At 40.7% G+C, this 24,975-nt stretch overlaps 1 protein-coding gene across 2 annotated transcripts; it reads right to left on the bottom strand.

Annotated features, from left to right (window-relative positions):
* On the bottom strand, positions 1-24,959 carry LOC135487866 (transmembrane channel-like protein 5). 2 transcript variants are annotated; one of them, XM_064772013.1, is made up of 19 exons: positions 24,884-24,959; positions 19,065-19,326; positions 17,348-17,524; positions 16,614-16,842; positions 14,856-14,943; positions 14,208-14,304; positions 13,595-13,770; positions 12,960-13,141; positions 12,341-12,491; positions 11,626-11,784; positions 10,851-10,993; positions 10,376-10,493; positions 9,618-9,811; positions 9,009-9,084; positions 7,184-7,314; positions 5,309-5,473; positions 4,550-4,755; positions 4,224-4,284; positions 2,411-2,522 (listed from the first exon to the last, which is right to left on the bottom strand). In XM_064772013.1, coding segments are annotated over exons 2-19 (2,520 nt in total). In that variant the 5' UTR covers positions 19,231-19,326; positions 24,884-24,959; the 3' UTR covers positions 2,411-2,521. The 2 variants fall into 2 exon arrangements, with proteins under 2 accessions (XP_064628073.1, XP_064628083.1); XM_064772003.1 differs by lacking the exon at positions 4,224-4,284 and having other exon boundaries at positions 1-2,522.
* Between the last annotated feature and the right edge of the window lie 16 nt (positions 24,960-24,975).

The following is a 24,975-nucleotide window of genomic DNA, read 5'->3' as shown; positions in this document are numbered from 1 at the left end:
AGCGATTATGTTTTATCGACAGATAAGCAATCTTTTAATTACTCATCGGAGCGATAATTGTTGAAAATTGAAGCAATAAAATTTTCTTGCATAGTAAAATCAGCAGTTTTTATTTTCAGAGTGTCAAATCTGGTTAATAATAAGACAAAGGTCATGACACAGCATGTTAGAAAACACTGCATACGTTTTCGAACTACAGTCAAAGTCACAAATAACATGACACGCAACTTGCATGCGAGTTGCGCACAAATGATGCAGCAGTGACACGCTTATCTCTCTATGTTTCGCGTATATTACGCGACCTATGCGCTGGGTAGCCAATGACGCGATTTAAGGGATGTCATTTGTGATTTGGACTGTACTGTATCTTCATTTCGTAAGAATAAAGTTTTTTATAATTACATTCTTGGATATGAATATTTTCCAAAAAGCTTAAGAGCAGTTAAATACCTATTATATACATATTGAATCTGGAGGTTGTAAAACCAGGACGGATATACATATACATGTAGAAACAGTTATTTTGAGAAGGAAATGTGCACGGTTATGGTAGAAGAAAAACATACGGTTTTTAAAGCCGGCAATAAAGCTTACCGCCGAGAAGAATCGGTACCCCAGCATACTGAGAAAGAAATCGGCATTCCAGCTCTTGCCAAGCAGGCTAGTTTTCAAACAAAAACTTTCATGTATATTTATGGAGAGTGAAATAAAATGAAATAAAATTCATATGGTATGGTAATAAAATAACATTCACATTGTATGCTGAACACTGGTTGGTTGACCTGTGTCTTAAATATTTTCTTGCCTGTTGTTTGGAGAATGCTCAAAGACAAAATTGGAGAGAAAAAATTAGTTTTTGAAGGCAAACCATATTTCAGGGCACGCTGGAAACGGATTCTTCAGGGTGTGCGCATGCAACAGACAATTTCACAAAATATAATCTTGAACAAAACGTCACCCAATTTTGGATGTACATGTAATTGTAATCAATCCAATTACAACCACTTACTAAACTTTGACAAGAGCAGGTTAAAGATGGTTTGAACCAAATCAGAATAATTAAGGAGCAGATATCAAATATATAGATAGAGATCTACAGAATGTCTTTTTTTACAAATATTGACAAATAGCCAATAGGCTAGTGACAACCACGTTAATACTTAACTTTGACAAGAACTTCTTAAAAACGGTTTGAACCACATTACAAATCACTGAATAAAATAACTATAATTAATAGCAGTAATATACTTTCAGCAGAAACTAATTTTAAAGCAGATAATTGAAACCAATGTTTCATGTACACTGGATTCTCCCTTTGCAGACACCTCGCTATTAAGAACACTAGTTTTGGTCCCAAATTGATTGTTTCCATTCAATTTGACCTCTCTAATCAGGACACCTCCCTATTAAGGACAGCGCTTGTCGGTCCCGTGGGTATCCTTAGTAGAGAGGTTCTACTGTATATATTCAATTCCCTGGGGGTGGTGGTGGAGGCTCGTAGTTCTCAGGTGGGCCATACGACAAGCCCTTGTTGGGCGGGAGAGGGGCGTCATACATCGGAGGTGGGGGTGGTTCGACATAGTTGACCGGGGGACCGTAGTTGGCAGACGAACCATCTTCTTGGGTCACAGAACCCAGAGTCTTGGGTTGCGTTTCCCTATTGTCAGACGCATGACTGTGCCGATTCTCTTCGTTTTCAAGGCGTGCATCAGAGTCGTGTTTTTGGTCATCATGATATGCTCCAGGTAAGCTTTCTCCCACAACATCAGAGTCCCAGGCCATCTTCTTCAGATGTCTTTCTGGGGGAATCGCCTCGCTGGGGTCGTAGCTAGCCGGTGGAACAGGGTCTTGGGATGGACTTGACTGGGGGTGATAGGCCAGTGGGTCGGCATCTGATTCATGGTGAGATTTGACCTGCTCTGTAGGGAGAGGGTCAAAGTCGGTGGTATCGACACCACTGGCGCGTGGCGCTTCATACGTTGCTGGCCCAGGAGGTGGCTTTGAAACGTTTAAAGACGCACGACTACTAGCATGATCATCCGACACTGGTGGGAGAGCTTCCACCGACACCTGATGCCCGACAACTGACATGGGCCTTGGGGCAGGCCCGACATCATCATCTTCATACAGAGGATTTTTCAATTTTGCTTCGTCGACCATCATAAAACTAACATTCAAAGACTCTGCATGATGAGAGTCCACCGGCTTTTGTTTCAACTCCCATATATTCTCGTAGTCCCCAGTCCTGCCTTTTGGCAGTAAAATATTTTCAGATGAACCAGACACTGATACGAGGCCGATAGTTCTCGAGATATCATCTGTCGAACCGACAGAAGTTATTCTGTCTCCTCTTTGAATTTTTGGTGAAAGTCTCGGTGAATGGCATCCCCCAGTCAGATCTACGGTGCTCGTCGATAGAAGATGGGTGTCTCGTGCTTCCTGCTTAAAATCGGCGATCAGCATACTAGAATGAGCCCGTTGCTCCTCGCTCTCTTTTAGGACGGTCTTGACAAAACGACGCCCTAAAAAATAAGATCATATCATTAAATAATGTTTGGTGACCGGTTCAATGGGTGCATTTATTACAAATGGAATAATTATATTACCAGGCTGAATTTCATAATTACAAACATGCAGAACCTCTGAGCGCATCTCTGTCAAGAGAATACCCACTCTTAACAGGATGCCAACTTTGGTCCAAAATGGTCCGGTTCCATTCAATTTAACCTCTGTAATCAGGTCACCTCTCTACGATGTGTCTGCAATACAATAGGTAAGGTAGAATGGGGTATTTGTAGCACGGTTTATTTGTAGCCCCTGCATTGTTTGATGCATGGGGATATAAATCAATATCATAGGCAGGGGCTACAATTGCCCCATTCTACCCTATAGCACCAAGTATGGATTACTTGACTGCACTTACAGTATTTACACAATTCCACATTTAGTACCCGGTATATGCAGTAGGTACTTGTTTCCATTGGACCACGATATATCCAGCAGATAATTCCACATTTAGTACCAGGTACAGGCAGTGGGTACTTGTTTCCATTGGGCCACCATGTACCTAGCAGATTATTTTTCATACAGACACCAGACCGATTTCACCGTCATGATATTTGATACAGAATCACTACACAGGAGTGGTGGGCACAGAATGCCTTTTTATTCATACTAGTGCGGAAATATTTGGCCTTTGGAGGACATTGTTTAAATTTTCAACGTATCCTTCAAAGTGTTACTGAGTGGAATTTTTCAAGTTTCAAACTTGCATTGAATAGGTACATATAAGTTAACAGGAATTATTATCAACATTGAATAAAGGACTGGGGCATGCAAAATACAAAAGCGCTAATCAAAGCACCAACAAAATAAAACGAGCACAATTTTTTGTGTATATTACAAGATATTAGTGTTCAACTGTGGGATAATCAAGTGTGGGGTTTCTAGGTCACTTTAGAATTTTGTAGGGTTTGCCATTATCTGACTAAAACTAGGAGAGAGCAACTCAGATACTAAAACACTTTATAAATTTGTTGATTGCTTGGCCATAAATTTTGGTTACAGTTGTAGTCACAATTGACATACCCTCTGTGGCTGAATGGTTGTTTGTGAGTGTGGGAGGATGATTGTTGTGGGTACAAATTGGGTCCACAATTCACACCGACTCGGTCAGTAAGAGGGACGTATTGTTCCAAACAAAGTTACAATATTAAGAGACACAGAACAAATTTATATCGGTGATCAGCAAACAATACACCGCAAACATAAAGCTGACACGCATGCATAAAACTTTCAGAGGCAAAATTTGGAAACATTAAAAACCGCCGCAATGAACATCGCCACATACAAATGGTTTACAGGGTTGACATATGTTTTTAGTTCCCGCTATTTAGAATTTATTAATCCATTATTGCCGCTATGAATATTTTCTTTTCATTAGAGTGCATAAGTGACCTGTCTTGTCGATGAACTTGTTGTTTGCGCAGTCGAGTGAGACCAGTCGCTGGGTGTCTTTTATGTTTCAAGTGCAGTTGGTCGGGCGTTTTTGTTTTCTAACCTGGCCACTGGGGGTTCTATGCATGCAGCCTAATTAAACATGATGTGAAGCAAAGATAAAACTGCAAACAAAAGCAAAAGCTACTACATGTAAGCGTTAGCCCTGGAGGAAAAATACAATGTAAGCTAAATTGTGTAACGGGAGAACATGCAAGGTATCTTACTAGACACTTCGTTGGTGAACGTCTACCGGAACAGATGAGACATCTGCCGTTGCTGGATTCGCTGGAAAACATGTTATGGTATTATAAATGCGACACTTCTGTCATATATGTGACATATCTCACTGAAGCTTAATGACCATAGCCTCGAAAAATAGATCCCACAGGGCAAGTAAAGATCCCACCAGTTGTCAGAAGCCTGAATTGGCCTCCATACCGCCGGCATGAATCCAATAGGGTTACAACATTGGTAATGATAATGATGTTGATGAAATTATCATTTAGAACCTGTATCTGCCCAAATGATACAAGTTTGTTAGTTTACTTACTTGGGTTAGGTGATGGGTCCCTCTGGACATCCGATACAGTTAACGGTTTGTGCGACGGGAGCCCCCCGCCGATATCCTTACTAATCTCCTGATACATGCGCAGCAGGAAAACCTTATCCTTGCCTTCCAGTTGGACCTGGTGCTTGAGCAGCCCAATCATCTGGTACCTCGTCTTACCCAGCATCCTCAGGTAGTAGGCCCCAATGCTGTAAACAGTGACAAAATTGACATTTTTATCATTCTGTTACCTACTGCTGAAGGACAACCTTGGGACTTACAAGTGTTGTCCTTAATTTGAATGGAAACAAACAATCTGGGACCAAAACTAGTGTTCTCATTAGAGAGGTGATTGCCAAGGGGGTTCCACTCTACTTCCTAAAAAGTTCTGTTAAAGTTTTCATCATGTGGTGTTTTGAAGGCACCTGGGTTGTGTTTGAATCAGCAATCATTATATTCCCCCATACAAGCATCAATAGTTTCTCAATGTAATGAGCTAGAGCGTAGTCAGATAAGAGAGACCCCTATATTCGGACCTTTACGACATGGTGTCGTGACGATGTACAGTGGAACATCCCAGAGCAGACACCTCTCTATCAAGGACAACCTTTCTATTACGGACACTATTTTTGGTTTCCAAAGTGGTTGTTTCCGTTGAATTTGACCTCTTTAATCAGGACACCTCTCTATTAAGGACAGCACTTGTAAGTCCGCAGGGTGTCCTTAATAGAGAGGTTCTATTGTAGTTATTATTCTACTCACCAGAGGGCTACAATACATGCGGCGATGAATCCTTGGGAAGAGATGAAACTAAGAATGCCATCTATGATGCTGTGATCCTCTTTGACGTGGTCCAGTAGGACGAGGATGACATCATACGGACGTTCAAGACCCCGGAATGGACCACATGAAGCCGACGGTTTGATTCTGAAATAGACAGGATGACTATCATCTCCACCAAAACAACCTATAGCATTAAAGGCCTCAATTTGTTAAAAAGATTTAACTTTTAATTTCATAACTTTCAATTGTTCCCCCATGATGTCTACAGTGAATCCTTTTTTATCAATCCCAGGGTAAGTTAGTGTTGAAACCAAAGACCCCTAAAGCATTTCCCCCCCCCCCCGAGTCACAGTAAAAAATTTTTAGACGATGGTCATAAGAATACTACCTCAACTGAACTAAATTGGAGATTCCCACTACAGATAGGTGTAAGGTAATTTAGTTTCTCCAATCCAACAATATGTTTTGAAAATTACATTATTACAAGTTATACAACATGATCAGGATCAAAACTTTTGTGGGAGATCAGCACACCAGCAAACGATACTTGCTTTAAAAAAGACAGCACGATAAAACTATAAAGCACAAGTCAAACAAACCATAAGCTTTCTTCTCCATAAAAGAACAAAAAATTTATCATCACAGAAAAGATGAGCATGTGTTTTAGTAATCTAAGGTACATCTAGTCCAATATTTATATGCAGTAATTTACAATATTGTCCCCCCCCCATACCTCATTGATCCTATGCATTCACATCCCCCCAAAATTGGCATTATTCATCAAGTGAGATTTCAGGGCTCATCATCACAACCACTGAAAAAACACCAAGAACTAAATATTTCTTCTCAATGTATTGGACTGTTCATTAGTGCAGTAATACAAGACATACTCCATAATGCAACAAAATTCAGTGCCAAAAATAACAAATGTGAGTAAAAACCCTTACCAGTTTTGGTGAACATCCCAAAAAAAGAACAAAATGAGGAACCGGCGCGATTTATCTGCCGCGTGGCGCTGCAATCGATCATACCAAAACTCTCCATTTCCAATGCATTATCATGTTATTTCTGAGCCTGAAAACGATCGCTTATGTTCGACCGATTTCAGCGACGTTTGCATCTTCCTGTTTTAAATCTATTGAGCTATCAGTTTCTTAAGATAATTTTGCGGAAAATATGCGCGATGCCAGTTATTGGGCACGTTTTCTGTTGTTGAAATCCTGTGCAAAAATGTACGCAATGGTTTCCCGTGATTGACCTCATGCGACGTCAACAGACCAGAAAATGACGTCATGGCGTCAGAAGGTACGATCGATTGTGGCGCCGCCACTGGCATTTATCTTAACGCCGGTTCCTCATTGAAGCTGACATTCCATCTACTATAATTCATTCAACAGACAATTTAAGACTTGCACATTCGTCCGAGGCCTGACGTCAGCGCTCGCACTGTTGAAAACTTGCGTTTTTGGGACCACTTTTACCTCTGACACATGACAAATCAAGACATGCACCACATCACGGGTTACGTCAGACACATCATGATCAAAGGAGTGTCTGATGCACCAATGATTGTGACGTCATGCAACACTCTATTTGTCACCTTGTCGGAAGTCAATGGATCCGGAACACCAGAGCCCGGTTGTTTGAAAGCCTGTTAGCTTATAATATCATGTTGACATGTTGTTTCATGTACATCAATGCACATGTAACAACATGTGTGCATGATGTTTAAAGCTTACATGCTTTTTGACAACCGGGCCCAGATTTTTGGACACTGTGAGTGCAGTTGTTGGGCCTTGAACAAATGGGTCAGGACCTGTCTTTATAGAAAACGACATAAAAAGCACAACTTACAAAATAATGCTAACAGCCAAGGAGGAGCACATCATGAAATAAGCACAAAATAAATATCCCAGGAAAATGGTGTGGGCTCGTGCAGCACGCCATGGCTTCTGGGAAGGAACACAGTTCATCATAACGCTCAGCTGGAGGGAAATATAGAAAGCATTAGTTAAAATGGTGTTGGGGTGCCGTGTGAAAGTTTGGCATGAAACAACTAAATAAAGTGTCTCAGCCTAAGAACATAGTTCATCGTAATGCTCAGCTGGAGGGAAATATAGAAAGCATTAGTTAAAATGGTGTTGGGGATGCCGTGTGAAAGTTTGGCGTCAAAAAACTTAAAAGTGTCTAAGGCCACCCTTATTTTTATTCATTGGATTACAGATTTTCCTTTCAAAATGATTGTGGAGGGAAAAAACCAACCCTCAATTTGTTGTTTAAACAATTCATTCAAAGTTAACGCATCGCATTGGCAGTAAAATAATACATCAAGTGAGGAGGAAAAGAAAAACAATTTCTTACAATTTTACATGTTTAACTCAATAAGAAAGACGGGAATTGGAGAGATATTGACATGGGGACCATCCATTCATCCTCAACATGGGCAATGCCGTCAACAAACCTATCCGCCATGATGTTAGAACATGGCATTCTGGGTGTGTGGCATTCTGTGACCACGGACATGCACATAATGCCTAACACTGACTGTCGGCAGGAAAAAAATTATCACTTCTGTATAGAATTTGGGCAGTGGAACATTTTTTTTTCCACTTGCGGGTTTCTAATGTGAGGGAATTCCATAATCCAACAAATAAAATAAGCGTGCTAAGGCAACAGGAACAAAGGAAGTTTGGCATTTATTCAAGCAATATTACAACACCCTAGTTGAGGAACACCAGTGTTCAGGATTACGGCATAGTAGAGGACAACAAACAGTGTTTGGAAGCAACAAATCTTGCAGACAGGAATCCAACAATTCTCTCTCAGTGACCTTCACCCCATGAAAGTGGTACAAAAAAAATTTACTATTGACGTTACAAAATGAAGTGTCATTCTAAACGATCGAACTAATTCCTCATGCAAGTTAACAATGGTGAGTTTAAGAAATAGCTCATGCGGCCAACAAAATTAAAGGCGTGCGCCGTTAAAATGGGGTTGTAGATCAGGAAAACAGAGAAGCAGTTATGTAAAATCCAATCTGATTTGATTTGAAGCAGTTATATACAATGCTGTTGTGTATTAATCATACATGCACCTTAGCTGAAACTTGGTATACAACTATGTGTACATCTGTCAACACAACGGAAAAGTTATAATTCATATTTAGTATGTTTTGAGGAAATTTACAAATTCCAATAACAAATTTCAAATTTTTGACAAATGGCTTAGGCCTTTAAGAATGCTTGACAGAACAACATGCATTGGCAGTGGTAATTGCTTTAAGCGTCAATATCGGCGTCCATGCCTTTGTACAAATTTTGCTGAGTCATGAGTGCCAGTGATTTCTCTCTCTTGCATTGTCTTTCCATTGTCTGCCGAGAATTACCGACATGCACATTCTGAGCTATTTTTCAAGTGTGTCGAAGAACTGGTTTGCAAAGACCACTAGGGAAAGAGAAATTACAGGTAGAAATCTTGCCAAAAAGTGTCATCATATAAAACAAGATGGTGTCCACCTCCGAGAGGAAAACTTGATGACTCACCAAGGTGTTTTTCTGTTGTTCTGACCATCGTTCCCAATGTAGTGGTCTCTGTCTGCCACACTCAAAACAAGAATACCTAAGACTAGGAACAATGTCAAAAATGATGTCTGATTCAAGCAAGCGTGTTCGGTACTCACCCTTTTCACATAGAATATCACAACTAATTTAATTATTTGAATGAAAGACAGCACGGGGCAGTAGAAATGACCCAGCCTGAAACATAAATATGAACATTGGTAGTTCATTCAACGAGATAAGGAAAACATTGAACTGTAAATGGCTTTATTTCTGCAGGTCTGAACTTTTAATGAAAATTTACAACTTTACTGTCATTAATTTCGAGAATGGAGTGACTTTTCAATGATAAAACCATTGCTTGGTCATTTTCACGTTTTGTATGCGAAATTTATGAAAATATCAGACAGGTGAAAATAAAGGGGTCTAGAGTGTAACCGCGAAAAATCCTGTTGAGAGTGCAAAGTCGTTTTCAAGAATGGAAAATTTTCAAAGCAACAAAAGTAACTGAGAGAACGTCTTTTGAGACAAAATTGATCAAAAGATTGATTGCTCATTTACGATAATCGCCGATTTGTGGTGTCGTAGTGACCTGCGTGCCAGTATCCAACCTATCGATTACCGGTTTTACCCACAGACGGGAGATCCTTTCGATCTTTTGTTAGGAGTTGCAATTTAAATATCTTGTTTGCGCGGTGCTATTCATAAAGGTAGACAACCACAAAACCTACCAACACAATGCCTGAGAGTAAATAAGATTGAGCGTATTCCTTCCAATCTCAAATTCCGGACTCCCAAGTAATTTACAGCAGCCTTTTGCCATCACACTCCGAAGAAACTCGGCCACAAACGTCACCAGAAGTGACACGATGAAATCGACAATGACAAGGCGGTAGATTTCCTCACCCATAAAGGTCTCCCAGCACTGAAATGTAAGAGATATCGACTTATGATAAGCTATTTAAAGGATGGCAATACATTTGGTAAAAGACCCCACCAAGTGATAAACATGAGTAGCTTACAATGGACCCTGGGGGAAGCAGAGTCCTTAGACCAATAAACCAAACGAGAACCTATAAACTGTAGTCAGGACCGTAAAAATGTTCATCCTACCTTGGAGGAAAAATACTCCAATGAGAAAAACACTTGGTACAAAAAGAACACTGAATAAAATTAAGAAATTTCATATGATACTCATGAACAGGGCACAGCCGACTCAGGCAACACCTTCACAGAATAGGCTTTATACGAATCGGCTCAATATGAATGTGGAGCTGGAGACCCTACTCCAGCTCATGTGCTTCAGACCTGCTCCCTGATAAAGAATTGAGAGGAATACCTTGCCAAAGGGTGCCACCTTGACCACAAAGCTCTGGGGTTCTGTGGTGGAACTCACAAGGACAGCCGACTTTGTTACCAAAAACGAACTGACCGTCTACCGTGCATCACAACAATTCTGGATGCAGAAGAAGAAGAAAATGATACTCACGCCAATACACCTGCTATTTTTTGTATATTGACTCTTGTCCTCAGGGGTCGTACAGCTGACATTCTTGTACCAGAAGAAGATGAGAACACCAAGGTTGACACCCTTCAAACTTATCGTTCTGCAAAAATGGAGAGACAAGGAAGACGTTATGAGAAGTTCTGTGTCTGCTTGACTAGGGCAACTTCTCTTCTCCCCACTAATTTAATACTTTGCATCACGGGCCCACTACAAACCCATTTCTCAAATGTGGAATGCGTATTTTCTTTTTCTTCATAACACCCACCAACCAGCTCCAAAATTCACCTCTCTATTACTGCGAGAGTCAACTGGGACATATATATGTAGGTGATACTACTTTGACTTTGGGAGTGACCCACAGGGATAACTGACTTGCCTAAAGCTAGGAGTTAAGAGCATGGGATTAGGTACTCAACCTCCCAATCTTTCACTCCAATGAAAGAAATCAAAAGATTACCTGAGCATTGTGAGGTACAGCTCCACCTTTGGTCTCTCCCACTGCTCCACTGCACCAATGATGCTGAACGCGATAGGCAAGATCAGGTTAAATGCAGATATACACAGAGGCATCGCCATTTCACTCAACACATCTATGTCATTCTGAAATTTGGATAAAAAACGTATTATTAAAGGGGGAATGTAGGCATGAGCTAGGGGGTTAAATTGGTGGTCTTCAGGAGAATTATATGCACAGTTCAGGGACTTGTTTGTGTATGATTCAGTTATTGATATCTTCCTCGTACAAGCCTGATTGGTTTTGATGTAAGGTGAGATAGGAGAGACCCCTACTGGGTTTTTTTTGTAATTTTATCTTGCCTACCTGGCTACTGCCTATAGTTTCCTTTCAACTAATGAAGATACTGATCAATTGAAATGTTGAGGCAGTTTTTCCTTTAGACTTTTAGGGTTTTGAAGACATACTGTAAGTCAGCAAATTTTAGTGGGTGTTTTTTTGGGGATAACCTGGCTACATGAATCGCAAAAATATAAATTGCAAGAAGATATTTTTGAATTGGAAATCTGAAAGAAATTTTGTAATCCGACAAAATAGCAATCATGAAAATTTTATGTTTTAAAAAAAAATGTTGGCCCATTGCAAAACTAGCCTCCAAGTGGATTCGATAGGCCTCTACCCACAATGGTGAGTTGCACTAAAAGAAACCTAGTTGGCTACACCAAAACAGGTACAAAATTCAGCTGCACAAAAACGACAAGGACAAGAACTTTCTCACCTGTATTGACCTGGTGATTGATATGTACCAGATGAGGTAGCCAGAGCCACCTATGAGCGCCAACACTAACAGATTAGTGACTGTGCGTAGAAACACGAGGCAACATATTTGTCCACATGTCCTCTTCTTTTTCTCTTTGCGAGAGCTTGAGAGATATTCCTGGAAAAAACAAACAGATTCAACCGGAGTGATCGACAAAATGTATAAACCTCATCGCCACAGATGGCGTTTGTTGTGGTCCAACTGACAGCGAAGTCGTTTTTACCCATTGGGATCCAACGGACGCACACGAAAGGTTGAAGCTGAAATGCCTGGCTGATTCTTTTTCGAATGACAAAATGAGAACCACTGACCAACAGATCCTTTCCACCTTCCAATTTTCATGTAAGATTTGAAACTTGGCTCTTGGTTTCGACTTCTTTGTTCACCAGTATAAAAAATCAGAATATTGGGCTTTTCAAATCGTTCTGGCCGAAGGTACCAAGTTGAACTCAGGAATGTGACCAGATCACATTTAACAAAACACAGTGGTGATGCACGACACCAGATTATCCTTAATGTAGGCCTGACAAAATCTCTGTCACGGTGTCAACTAAAGGCGGTATAGTATGACACCGACTGCCCAGGGCTGTATAACATACTATTACAGTTTAGAGACAAGAGGTCAGCCAATTACCTTTGGCCAGATCTATCTGAAAACACTTTTTTTACTTACCTTAAGTTCATTATAGATGGCCTTATGCTTGAGTTTAGCAGTATTTGGTTGGTTGATGCTGAAGTCCCATCCACACAGCACCTTCCCCATGTAGTGATACGCAACCTCACCACTAGCTTCGATGAAGTTTTTCCTGTATGACCGCGCCAAACTGAAGGAAAATATCAAATTCTTAAAAAATAAAATAAAATTTTTAGGAAAATATCAATTGTTTTAGAAAAAAGGCATTACAAGCATCAAAGGAGTCGTTTTAGTCTAGTGGATTGGATTCTCAACAGTGGTCAAGAGGTCCTTGGTTCAATTCCCACAGTTAGCATGAGACTCTAGGCAGGTCTCTTTGTCTACATGTATCTTGCCTTACTCCACCCAGGTGTAGAAAAGGGTGCCGGTCAGAACTGATAGGAGCTCTGATTGAGCAGTTTATCTAAAGTCTACGGAAAGATAGAGGACAGACCGGGTTAGAGTGTAAAGTCGGATGATAACATCTACCGTAGTTGATTTTATACTCTAAACCCCAAAATTTAAACTCTTTTTAGCAACCAATACTCAGAAATTACTTGATATCATACTACCAACCCCAAAATTGAACCTTTTTTAGCTATCATGACTCAGAACTTACGATCTTGCCAAGATTAGGAGACACAGCAGATAGAATCCACCAGACGTGAGCAAGTAGGCGTACGCCATGTCATACGAGAGTCCTGTTAATCCTAGCCAACTGCCATTGCTGTGGCCTGAGAAAACATTGATCGTACCGTTGATGTAAGAACCATAGTACATTTCCGTGGCCTCAAACCAACCCTGAAACAGGAGGACATACATTATTTTATGGGACTGTCGCAGCAAAACCGGGTGCATGTCGCATAGAAGATGAGCCTAAATGACACTAAGAGATAATGGAAGATTTTTGGCACACAAATTTCACAAATGATACACAACAGTGAAATAAACAACCAGTCCGTCGCAACCTGCTAAGCTCAGAGCAACATGCGCCTGGTTTTGTTGTGACGGGTCACATGCCAGTTCCAGGTCCAGTGCTTGCTCCGACACAAGTGCACTGGGATTATATTCAGCCTGGTCTCTACAAGGGCTCTCTGGGGGTAAGATTAGCCTGCAAGGCATGGGGGTGTACCAGTTGGGGAAAATCGTTAGAATTCACAGAGAAATATTCACCATAGATGAAATACATTTGCTGGTTGAGCAACTGGACCCTGGCCTACAATGGTTACAATAAGATACTTTTTCCGTACTTACGGCACCAGTGAGGAGCTCCCTTCCCGTGAAATTTTGATTGCTGACATATCCGGTCGGGTCTTGCTGGTAGAATCTGTAGAGCATCTGCGGAATGATGATAAACGAGACGGAGAGGAGGAACACGGGGATGTTAAGAAACAGCAGCGTCCGCAGGAATGTAAAATACGACACCACACCTGGAAAGATGAGCAACATGGAAATAGCGCCCTGCACTCGTGTGACATGATAATCACTTGTCATCCGGATCTTGGAAAAAATCTTGCATATTGTGACAGAGACTTGACATCAACTTTGTCAGTTATACTACCTGCACTATTATTAACCAGAGTGCCACGGAGCACTTTTGCTATTTATGAATCCAAAAATTGACAAATTTGAGCCATTCACGGGATGTGGTAGATTTTTTGGTCTGGAGGGGGAAGGGCAATGGAGATGTCACTCGTTTGCCTTGGACAGCAAGACATCTAGGAGAAGGTGACTCCAAAATAAAACTCCACCACGCCACCATTGAGTCCCTACGCACACCCATGGAATGCGTCCATCTCAAAAATTCAAAACACAGAGAAGAAGAATCTAAGAAAATCATTTGTAATCTTAATAACTTTATACGAACCTGTGCCAAAGTGCCCCTCAATGAGATGCAGATGTGAGTGCCAGAGATCAAATCTGTACAGCGTATCTCTTATCCCCAGACGCACAGTTCTGAAGCCCTGGAAAAGCACAAGCATAAAATTACCCATGAACAAATCAGGGCTGAGTTGCTCTATCGGCAATATCCAGTAAATTTCATTAAAAACACCATTTTAGGGAGATCATTGGCATGGTCATTTGGGCACCAGACTTACAATGTGAATGACCTTGTTTCCTTGATCAAGTCACTTAACACTACTTGCTTCTCTTCACCCAGGAGTGAATGGGTACCGAGCTGGCAGAGATAGCCATGAATGCTGAACCCTAGCGCTCAGAGGCAGCCGGACTGCATACTCCCAGTGAGTTGACACATTCCTTGGGTTGAGATGGTTGTTCAGGATGCCCCTCCAATCCGACTGCATGCATTGAACAGGGTAGGGACCATGGCCAGAGGAAACGATGACAAAGTGTTTATGGGAATGGTTACGTGGCAAGTATATTTCCACTATAAACGAAGGGCCTAAAGCCTGATCGGACAATTGGTAATATATGTATAAACATGGGTCATGGTCAAGGTTCAGTGGTGTAGCAGTAGACAGCATTCCAAAACACCCGTATACCAAGTACTCACAAGTTGCATGTTGTATTTCACCCTCTTTAACGTTCCCGGCCTGGCTACATTTAACACTTCAGTCCTATCGAAATTGCTCACCCTCCGTCTGCAAATAAGAAATTATTATTTATTTCTCATGCCGTGACATTTCCTTTACAGTCACGTTTTTTAAATTTTGGAAGAAATTTTGGAAAAAGAGAACATGTTATGAGCTCCTTGTAGCACATCTAGCCGTTGGCCATTCCTAAAGAGTTAAAGGAGGACTATTATGAAGTAATGCCAAGCTGTCACCAATGAAGTTACGGAGTTCATGTACAGGTGGCACTCCTGATAAACAATCAAAAGTCTTCGTTTGTAGAATAAGTGAGTACATTTTCTGATCCATCCTCAAAATTGCCACTAAATTACAAGAACTCTGTAATCATTATCACAATGAGAACCCAACATTCTATCGAAACACTCTTTTGACTATTTCGATACCGGCGGGTTTTGATAGTGTATAGTACTCCTGGCCCGCACCCGGTAAAGACTGGGCCGCCTGGATCCTAACCTGACTTAGAAACAAATTCATTGTAAAATAGCTCTCAGGGCTAAGGTCTTCAATGAATTGAGTACAGTGCTGCCATTTCTGTTTTTTCTGGTGTAACCAACCAAAAACCTATAGGGACTCGAGCAAATGATAGAACTTGGGGATGATTTGGCAGTTCGGATTACTGGGGGCAAATAGTATGCGGTGCACAGACCCGGTAAATACCGGGTGCAGTTGCAAAAGAGTTAAACATCAATGTTAAATTGGTATGCAAGTACTTCACAAGTTAAATAAAATATATGTAAAATATTAAAGCAGACAAGATAAAAAGGACAAAATACAAACATGTACTTATCACACAGATGTTTTACGAATATTGTATACCTAACAGACAGATGTTTTGTATGCTGAGTTTTACCCATTATGGGTGTCTTCCTCACATCCTGAGCTGTGATCCTGGCATACTGTTCAGATTTCTCGAATTCCCCCATTGTACAAAGACCACAATTTTACGCAGATGGATTAACAATGCCGAAAAAATCCCAAAAGATGGTTTTGGAACAAGAAACAAAGTCGTCCTCATAGAAATGTCTTCGACAAAATCTGCAAGCTTGTCTCCTTATGTCCCAAATAACATAACAGTATTGAGTTGTGGAGGCCAATTAGAAAATTCCTAGCCAACAGATCTTCATGCAAGGTATCCTATTGATGATAGCAGCAGTTTCTTATCAAATGCTGAAGACATTACAGCTGCAGCTCGAGTACTACACCACAGTAATGCAAGTGGTATTGTCTTTTTTCACACCAACTGATTGGTGACAAGCTGTCAATTGGCAATTGTCTCAGTTTGAGGCAATCAAAGAGAAATTCATCAAACATCAATTGGGCAGTTAGTCATATTGTGTCATCACAAACTCATGTTGTCTTATGAGGAAATATTGCTCAAACACATTTTGATACGAGTCCCTGAATTTTGGCAGCATTGCTTAAAGCCAGGTGTTCACCAAATTTTGGTAACGACCACTTTTGAAAAATGCCCTGTAAAATGAGTTTTTGACGACATCAATACAACCTATCACAAAGCAAGAGGTATATTCTTCTAAGATGCCCAGTGAGAACAAAAGCACGGTGTATGCCAAATTTGGGCGATGACCACTTGCGAAAAATGCCTTATAAATCAAACAATAATACCTACATGTATAGCCAAGCAAGAGGTATATTTTGCGAGACGCCCTGTGACAACTCACCTTATTGTCTTTCTGTTTGTCAGGTTGGTAGGTATGCTTCGTATGTGGTCATCACGTTTGACGTCAGATGCCGTCATCTTCGGATCTGTACCGATATCCTGGATGATGCTGTCGAGGACATCTTCATCTGGCTTCCCACGTAACGTTTGATACATGGTATTCTGTCGTTGGAGTTTTTTCCGTGTGGCAGACCTGTGGATGTCGTCATTGGCTGTGGCATGTTTTCTTGCTGTGGATGATTGAAAGAATCGCAAATGTCAACAATATCTTCAGGTTTATATTGAAAACATCCACCAGTGTCCACCAGCAACCAGTAAAAAAGGTTTTTAACGTCATAAAAATAAAATTCAGAAACATTCAAGCAGGCCATTTTACAAATTTCCTGAATGTATCATAAATTTTGGGTGTGAGATAAGGAAGTAGCTGTCCTAAATTATAAGGAGAGTCTCAACCAGCGGTGGCCATGTTGGATTCAACCAGGAGGGAAACGATAGGGCAAGTTTCTGGAGGCTTGAGATTTCCTACACCTTCCACCTTCCTAGTAGAGGAGGTATGACCCTGGCTGGTTTTCCTCCCTTGACAAGGCCTAACGAAGCGCACTAATTTGTATTATTAACCCAAAAGCAATAATTGACCGGAAATGTGTAAAATAGCATCATTATTTAACTTATGATGCACACGAAAATTTCCCAGTATGCAGTATTGCAGTACTGAAATTATGGCACGAAACTCACACAATCCTCTTTCCTTGTGCCTACTGGGCATCATACTGAGGAGGTCATTGGCATCGGGAGCACTGGATTGACGATATATGTTCGGCTTGCGGTGCCGAAGCTCAGCATTACCATTGTTGTCGATATTGTTATCCCATGGTCCTTCCGCCTCCTCAAATCCAGGGTTTACATGATCTACTACGGAAGAAAGAAAAATTAGAATAATTAGCACAGTAGAACCTCTCTATTAAGGACACCCTCCGGACTGACCAGTACTGTCCTTTATAATAGAGAAGTGACCTGATTAGAGAGGTCAAATTAAATGAAAACAACCAATTTGGGACCAAAACCAGTGTCCTCTATAGAGAGGTTGTCCTTATAGAGAGGTGTCCGCTAAGGGAGGTTCCACTGTATAACTAAAATTTGGTAGCCAACAAAATGTGATCAGGATTAATCAATTATAAAGGGGGTTGTTTTCGGGATGCAGGGATCCGAAAACAGACAGGATTTTCATAATAGACACCAATATTTTAGCGGGATTTGGGAGGGGCAAAATGCTGCGTCAGGAAAACGTTCGTCGGGACAGGCATGGGGCCTTTTCGATAATGCCATAGGATCAACACCGGGACAGGTAACCCAAATTGATGTTGTCTGCGGAAATTTTTCAGGGGTCTACAGAACCTTTGGCCCGAATCTAAGAAAATGGCGTAAAAATAACAGAACAGGCTACTGTAACCCCCTTTATTTTCAGAGCCCTAAATTTTAGTGCAAACATCTTTTTCAGATTTCACTACCAATGAATTCCACGAATGGATGGATTCCAATGATTATATCATAAGATCAGTAAATTTTGTGGCATAAAGGTTTGCGTTTTCACCCTATCATCTGAAAACATTGGATCGTGAGAAAATAAACAGTATTCTCTCTTTTCAACATGAGGCCAGTTTACTCCCATTTTCCCAATTGGCTTCAGTTCAAGGTAAAGTGTGTGCAGAAGTCTTTATTGTCCTATTTACTGATATATTGCCTATAATGGCACAACTGGAGTAGCTAATGTTTTCACCTTTTATGCAAGTGCAACCACGATAGTCGATAGCACTAGCAGTGGTATTCCCCTCTGTTTGTTTGCTGCAGTAACCATTGCTCTCACTGCTTACATGGGGAATGATGTCATAGACTATCAGCACCTCTATCACTGGACGTAATATCAAAATGTTTTCATACCAGTTTAGCAAGGGAATCTTGCACGGAAACAGTGGCTTAGTATACACTAGCAGTTGGTTCAATATGCAGGCTGACTTGTGTTTAACTTAAGCCTTTGATAATTGCTTTTAAAAGCAGGTTTTATCAATTTCTAATTAGCAAGCTCATTAGCACGCAATTCAAGTGCAGTTACAGCATTCAGAGAAAGAGAGGGTATACCTTGTGCTTTACAGTCAAAATCCTGGTCAATTTCAATGATTTTTTCAAATTTACAAAATTTCATGGTCATTAATTTTTCAGATAAGACATGTGAATAAAGAAGGATGTGTATAACCTGTCTATTCTGACAGTGAAAAGACCATTTTTTACCTAGGCTCTAGTCTAATAGTGCAGTAGAACCTCTAAAGCACAGCCTCGGGACTGGAGTGCTGTTTTGCTTAGAGATGTCAAATTGAATTGAAACAACCAATTTGGGACCAAAACTAGTGTCCTTAATAGAGAGGTGTCCGCTAGGGGAGGGTTCCATTGTACTTACTTTGTTCAAGTGGAATGTTTTCTCCTCCATTCTTCTGATGTCTTTGAGGAGATTGCTGGTGCCCAGATCCACTCGGTGAAGGCTGGTAGTACCCAGAACGACTAGGTGAGCCCTGGTTCCTAGCACGGCCAGGGGACTGCTGAACGGGGATTTGTCTTGCATCCATAATCAGCTTGCAGATACTTTCAGTGTATGCGACGTTAGACCAACCATCCTCCACTGATGTCCGTCGGGGAGTGATGAATCATTGATTGGACCAGTTCTGGAGAAAGACGAAAATTGCGTCAGCTCAAGGTCGCGATTAATCAAAAGTTTATCGATAATGGACGAAGGGATGAACGTTCTTGATCTATGGCTCAGAAAGCCGTCAGTCGGATGGCTCCTAATCCAATTTGTAGTGGCGAAACAGTACTTTTCTTGACATACAGCTTGATGTACAACCGGACAAGATTGCCGATTATTGGAAAACGGCCGCATTGTACCATAAATCCGGAAATATTTGCAGCAATTGCAAAAGACACTGTCACTGGTAAAATTGGAGAATATTTCACAAATCGTGTTTTTTCATAAAATCCAACAAAATAAAAAGTATGCAAACATTTGGTGGTTTACAGTACTAGAGCACACAGTAGTCTTTATAAATTATTGATAATACCAAGAATAATTTAAAGCATAGTTTTTTTATATCATCCCAACTTATCCACCTTTGACACAAAACATGGTGCTACAAACTGGTATCCTAGGTTACGAATTCCACACAAAATATCAGGGTAACATGACTACTTGTTATCGGTGATATGGTTTAAAAGCATATTTGCTATTCTTGAGAGTTACATGATAAATGTGTAGGATGGGGAATTCAAAAATTCCCTCAGGCATTCTCTCAGAGTATGCATACTGTTCCTGAATTTCACGGCAGCATTTCTAACAAGCTCAGAAATATCTTTCTAATGATACTCTAGCTCTCCTTACACAACAGTTGATTGACACGGAGTGTTTGCAATGAATGTCAGAGTGTCTCAGAAGTGAAAAATATCAAATAAGGGTTATTTTGTCTGGATACCAAAGAAAAGATGATGAGCACTGCTATGCTGACTGTATGTAGATCATAGATAATAGATTATGATATGATTCTAGTTTCAGACTGGATTTACTGTCATCAATCAGTGTGTGATGAGATTGTCAAAATCTCGAGAGGAATATCAATAATATTATCAAAACAAACTTGCTGATGCCTAGAGGACAAATATCATAATGAGCACTTTGAGGGTAAAGGCAAAAGGAGACCAGGAATCACATAATTATACTGAATTTATGACAACTATGAACTAATACAATTCATATCTCTCAGGGCTATTCATTCCTTAAAGTGAGCCAGTTTATGCGCATCGATCATCATTGTGTGGATGCCTAGACCTTTTCGACAAAGACAAACATATCAGATGTGCACACTCAGAATACGTCAGATGGCCTAAGCAAACTTCGGAAAATACCATAAGCCACTGTTTTAGGTGAAACACATGACTGGTCAGCACCCAAAGAAAATTCATCGAAATCGTCCATTATCAAAAAGGGCTTCCTGGAAACCAGGGACATAAAATCATTGTCATGATGTCCTTGATAGCAGATGACATTGAGAATGACAAAATCACACACCATGCAATTGGGGTGACGTAAAGTATGACAACGGGTGCACGCCAAATTTTCCCATGTCATTCTGTGTGCTAAAAATAACATACAATTTTTCTACTATCTATATAAAGGTTGAGACAAAATTGGAAAAATGTCAACAACTTTCCGAAAAATGTGAAACAGGGGAAGAACAAACAATATTGAAGGGATAACCCGCCTAATCCTTTAAGACCTCATCTATGTATTCTTGATTCTACTTGCCTGTTTTTTAGGAAGGAAAGTGAAGAAAAACCAGTGCAGAAATACATTACAAACACATTCTTTACTACACAATGTAGGGAAACCACTCAGCCCTTTAAAAATGCTTTATGACATGTATGAGTAGGAAAATAACAAGTAACACTAGACATCCGCCTACTACTAGAAGCACATAAATTCTTGGAAGACCATTCAAAGATCAGCAGACGAGCCACTCATAGTCAACCAAAATCAAGATTGACATTAAACCATTGATAATCATGATAAAACAGGGAAGTGAAGAATTTTTAAATAAGTTTTTTCTGATTACATGTAATATTCGATTTAATTTTGGTCGTTTGATATGGACTTGTTCAAATAGATTAAAACTGGCCATTGACATTTAATGTCAGGAGTGAAGTAAGAAGTTCAGCTCTTATGAAGACGAAACCCCTCTATTTTTTGTAACGGGATAAAAATTGGGCATAATTCCCAATACAAATCGATCCTGTTCCTTTCATGCCATGTGATTGGCTGCTGCTGGACTTCGGAAAAGGCCTACTTATTTTTTTATTGTGACTCACGCAAAACAGCGGTTTTTCAATCTTGAACGTTCGATGCAAATTTCTTTACAGGTGCTCACAAAACACGGTGATTAACAACAACACTCAGAGAGGACATTTTCCCCAGACACCGTTACTATAAAATCAGATAGGTGCCACTCCACATGCTCTAGGCAATTGACACCCAATAGGAGAACAGTTAGAGAAATCCTAACCCTAACCCAGGAGTCAATTGGCCATTAAACAACTAACACCAGGGGCGTACATGTAGCTAGCAGGGGGGGGGGGCAGGGAGGCAAATGCCCCCCCCCCAGCCTGCCCTCCCCAGATGTCACCAAAAATGTGTGTTTGACAATGATTTTGGCCGAAAAATTTCAAAAAGTTTCATTTTGTCCCCCCCAGATAAAAAAGCAATGTATGCCCCTGAGCACATTACCCGTTATGCGGGTAGGTCGTATTGAAGTAAATTAGGCATACATGTAGTCATGTTCGTGACAAGACTGACAAGGTATAACCTCGCTTTCAACCCAAACAGCATCATAAAGTCAAGACTTGTAACTTCATAACATTACAATGTTACTGGAGGGTCAAATAATACCCTTTACAGAAGAGCGATACTCAGTCAATTGACCATTATACACAAATAGCACATTACCTGTAGTGTAAGGCGGGTAGGTTGATTTAAAGCGAATTATACATAGGCATAATGTAGGATCAATAAAAAGATTTCCCTGAAAGGATTGACAGGGTAAATTATGCTTTCAACCCTTCCAGCATACTTGTAACTTCATAACACTACAAGGTTACTGGAGGGGCAAATACCAGTGGAGAAGATTGATAGTACTTGACTGTCAATAGCCATGAATTCTATGCAGTCAATTGGTTACCAATGGCCAAGCAATTGACATTTTTAGGACTTGACATTCATTGTTCTAACAGGTTCCGGAGGTCGCTCTCAATAGAGCATTTTTTTACAAAAGGATAAACTGACCTGACTGTTATTCATTTTAACAGGAATCTTTAAAAATATGGTCTTTTACCCCAATTCAAATATTCCACAGAAGTGCATTTGCGTGTATTCAACTAATGTATATGCGAAGCTGAGCAGAATGGCTATTGTTGTAATGGAAAGGCATAACAAATCATCTTCTTCATTGTTGTGTCGCTGTTTCTGGGCGGGACGACTTATTAAATCGGGGGACGACTTATTATCTTGGGGAGACGACTTATGAAGTCGGGGGGACGCATACAGAAGCGAGACTGCGCTTATTTAACTTTACAAAACGGTTACGGCGTACACGTCAGGTATAAGCATGACGCGATTGTCCGCTGATCATGCTCCGGTATGCCGGCCGCACACTGAGCGATTCGTTTGAAGTTGAGAGCAACTCAGCTTGTTGCAGTTAGTTGCAATGAATCGATCGTGTTGATACTCTGAATGCCTCCTTGCCTAATGCTGCAAAATTGTTTAAAGTTCATAATATCAAATACTGAAATAGAGTTGGCAATTATCACAATTTGATAATTTTAGTTATCGACATTTTAGTATTCAAAATACTGTATATACAATGCCGGCAATATGGGCAATTAGTTGGTAATAAAAACTAATAATGTAACTGCCGGGAGCTTCAATTAGGTGACCTCCTCACTCTCAGTATGACATATTGATGGGAGATAATGGTCAGGGTTGAATATCATCATGAATTGATATGATGAACTTATGATGACAGTGTTTCAGATTCAGCCCAAGGGAGATAAATTTCACATTCCCACAATGCACTTTGCCAAGTGTTTGAAGGTAAGTGTTATAGGCCTATCAAAGAAGACGAATCAGAGCCACAACAAATCAAATGCGCACACTCACAGGGGTTCTGCTGGGTTGTTTGTTCTTACAAATTTGCGAAGAAGATGGTATTGCCTTGTATGTTGCCATTTGAGAATTCCATTGTAAATTTTGGAGCCATTTCATTTATCCAGTAGCCAAATTATTAAAAAAATAGCAAATGGCTCCTTTGGCTACTGGTGGCAGAAACCTTGCAGTTGCACTCAGAACACATCAGAAGGCCTAAGCCGACTTCGGACAATGCCTTAAGCCACGGTGACCCCAGGCGAAACGCATTCACTGGTCAGCGCCGAAACAAACTTCTTCGAAAAGGTCTCTAGACAAACAAGAAAGATTCATTTTTTTCAACCAACCAAGAGGTCAGCAGCCTGGCTCTGGTGCTCCCTGGTTCAACTTGAGCCCCTGCCAGTGGAAGAAAAGTTTAATATTTGAAAATATTTTCATATTTGAATACTCTGCCTTGAAACTATTTCTCCACGGTGCGGTTTGTTTATCCACAGGCCACTGAATCAAGTGTCGGTAGGCCCCAGCCTACCCTAACATGCCTAAAGGGTCAAATTATTGTAAAAAGGGTTCAGGTAGTAGAAGAGGGAGCAAGAAATCCAAAGAGGTCTCAAAGAACGGGACCTCTGCGAATTCCTGCTCCTTCTTCTTCCTTTACCCTTCATGGACATTTTACAATCTTTTTTAACCCCTTACCGACCCCTTGTCATTATTGGTGACATGTAACAACTCGACTCTTTAGACGTTAATAGTCTTAGGGCCTAGTCATTTCAATTTGCATTTGTTTTCGGCGCGTATTGTTGATTGAAAGTATCGATGAACAGGGCACAGTGTAGCCGATTGTAAGTAGACTGTGTGACGCACAAGAGGTTGACCTCAAATAAGACCTGGTTTGGCAGAACTGATCCCCCAACTGTCGACTGAGGAAGGTCCAAGCTGCAGTATGAGTAGGCCTATGTACTGAGCATTCATGACAGTATTACTGGAGTCACACTAGCCACCCCTATGTTGGCCTAGGCCTATGATCAGGGAGGGCGAGGATAGGCAGGCTGAAGGAGCCGCTGTGGTGTAGTGGCTTGGACTCTCGACCAGCGGTCAAGAGGTCCCGGGTTCGATCCCCACTGTCGGCGTGAGACTGTAGGCTGGTCTCTCTGTCTTACTTGCCTCTCTGCACCCGACCCGACCCAGGTGTATAAATGGGTACCGGTCAGAAATGCTCAGATTGTTTGTAGCGCTGGTTGAGCAGCTCATCTGAGGTCTACTGAAAGGTTTCAGGACAGACTGGGGTGAGAGTGTAAAGTCGCATGACAACCTATCGTAGTTGATATCAGACTATAAACCCTAAACTTTAAACTTTAAACTTTGAAAAAAAAGTGTAGGCCTATGCCTAGGCCTACACGGTACACCAACCAATTTAGTATAATAGTATCAAATCTTCAACTTTCACATGGCAAAATTCAATAATTACCACAAAACAACGAAACAAACTGCAGCTGAAACAGAAGCACATACTTCTATACAACATTTGATTCAAAACTCACCAAACTTTGAACACTTTTAGAACCAATATCCGCATAAATAACACTTAACTGACTTCGAGTGATTATAATTGTTGCTCCCCGGCGTATGTGGA

This window comes from Lineus longissimus, chromosome 1, assembly GCF_910592395.1.
Source record: "Lineus longissimus chromosome 1, tnLinLong1.2, whole genome shotgun sequence".
Taxonomy (NCBI): Eukaryota; Metazoa; Nemertea; class Pilidiophora; order Heteronemertea; family Lineidae; genus Lineus; species Lineus longissimus.
The sequence above is the reverse complement of the archived record's forward strand: the minus strand, read 5'-3'. Positions and strand labels throughout refer to the sequence as shown.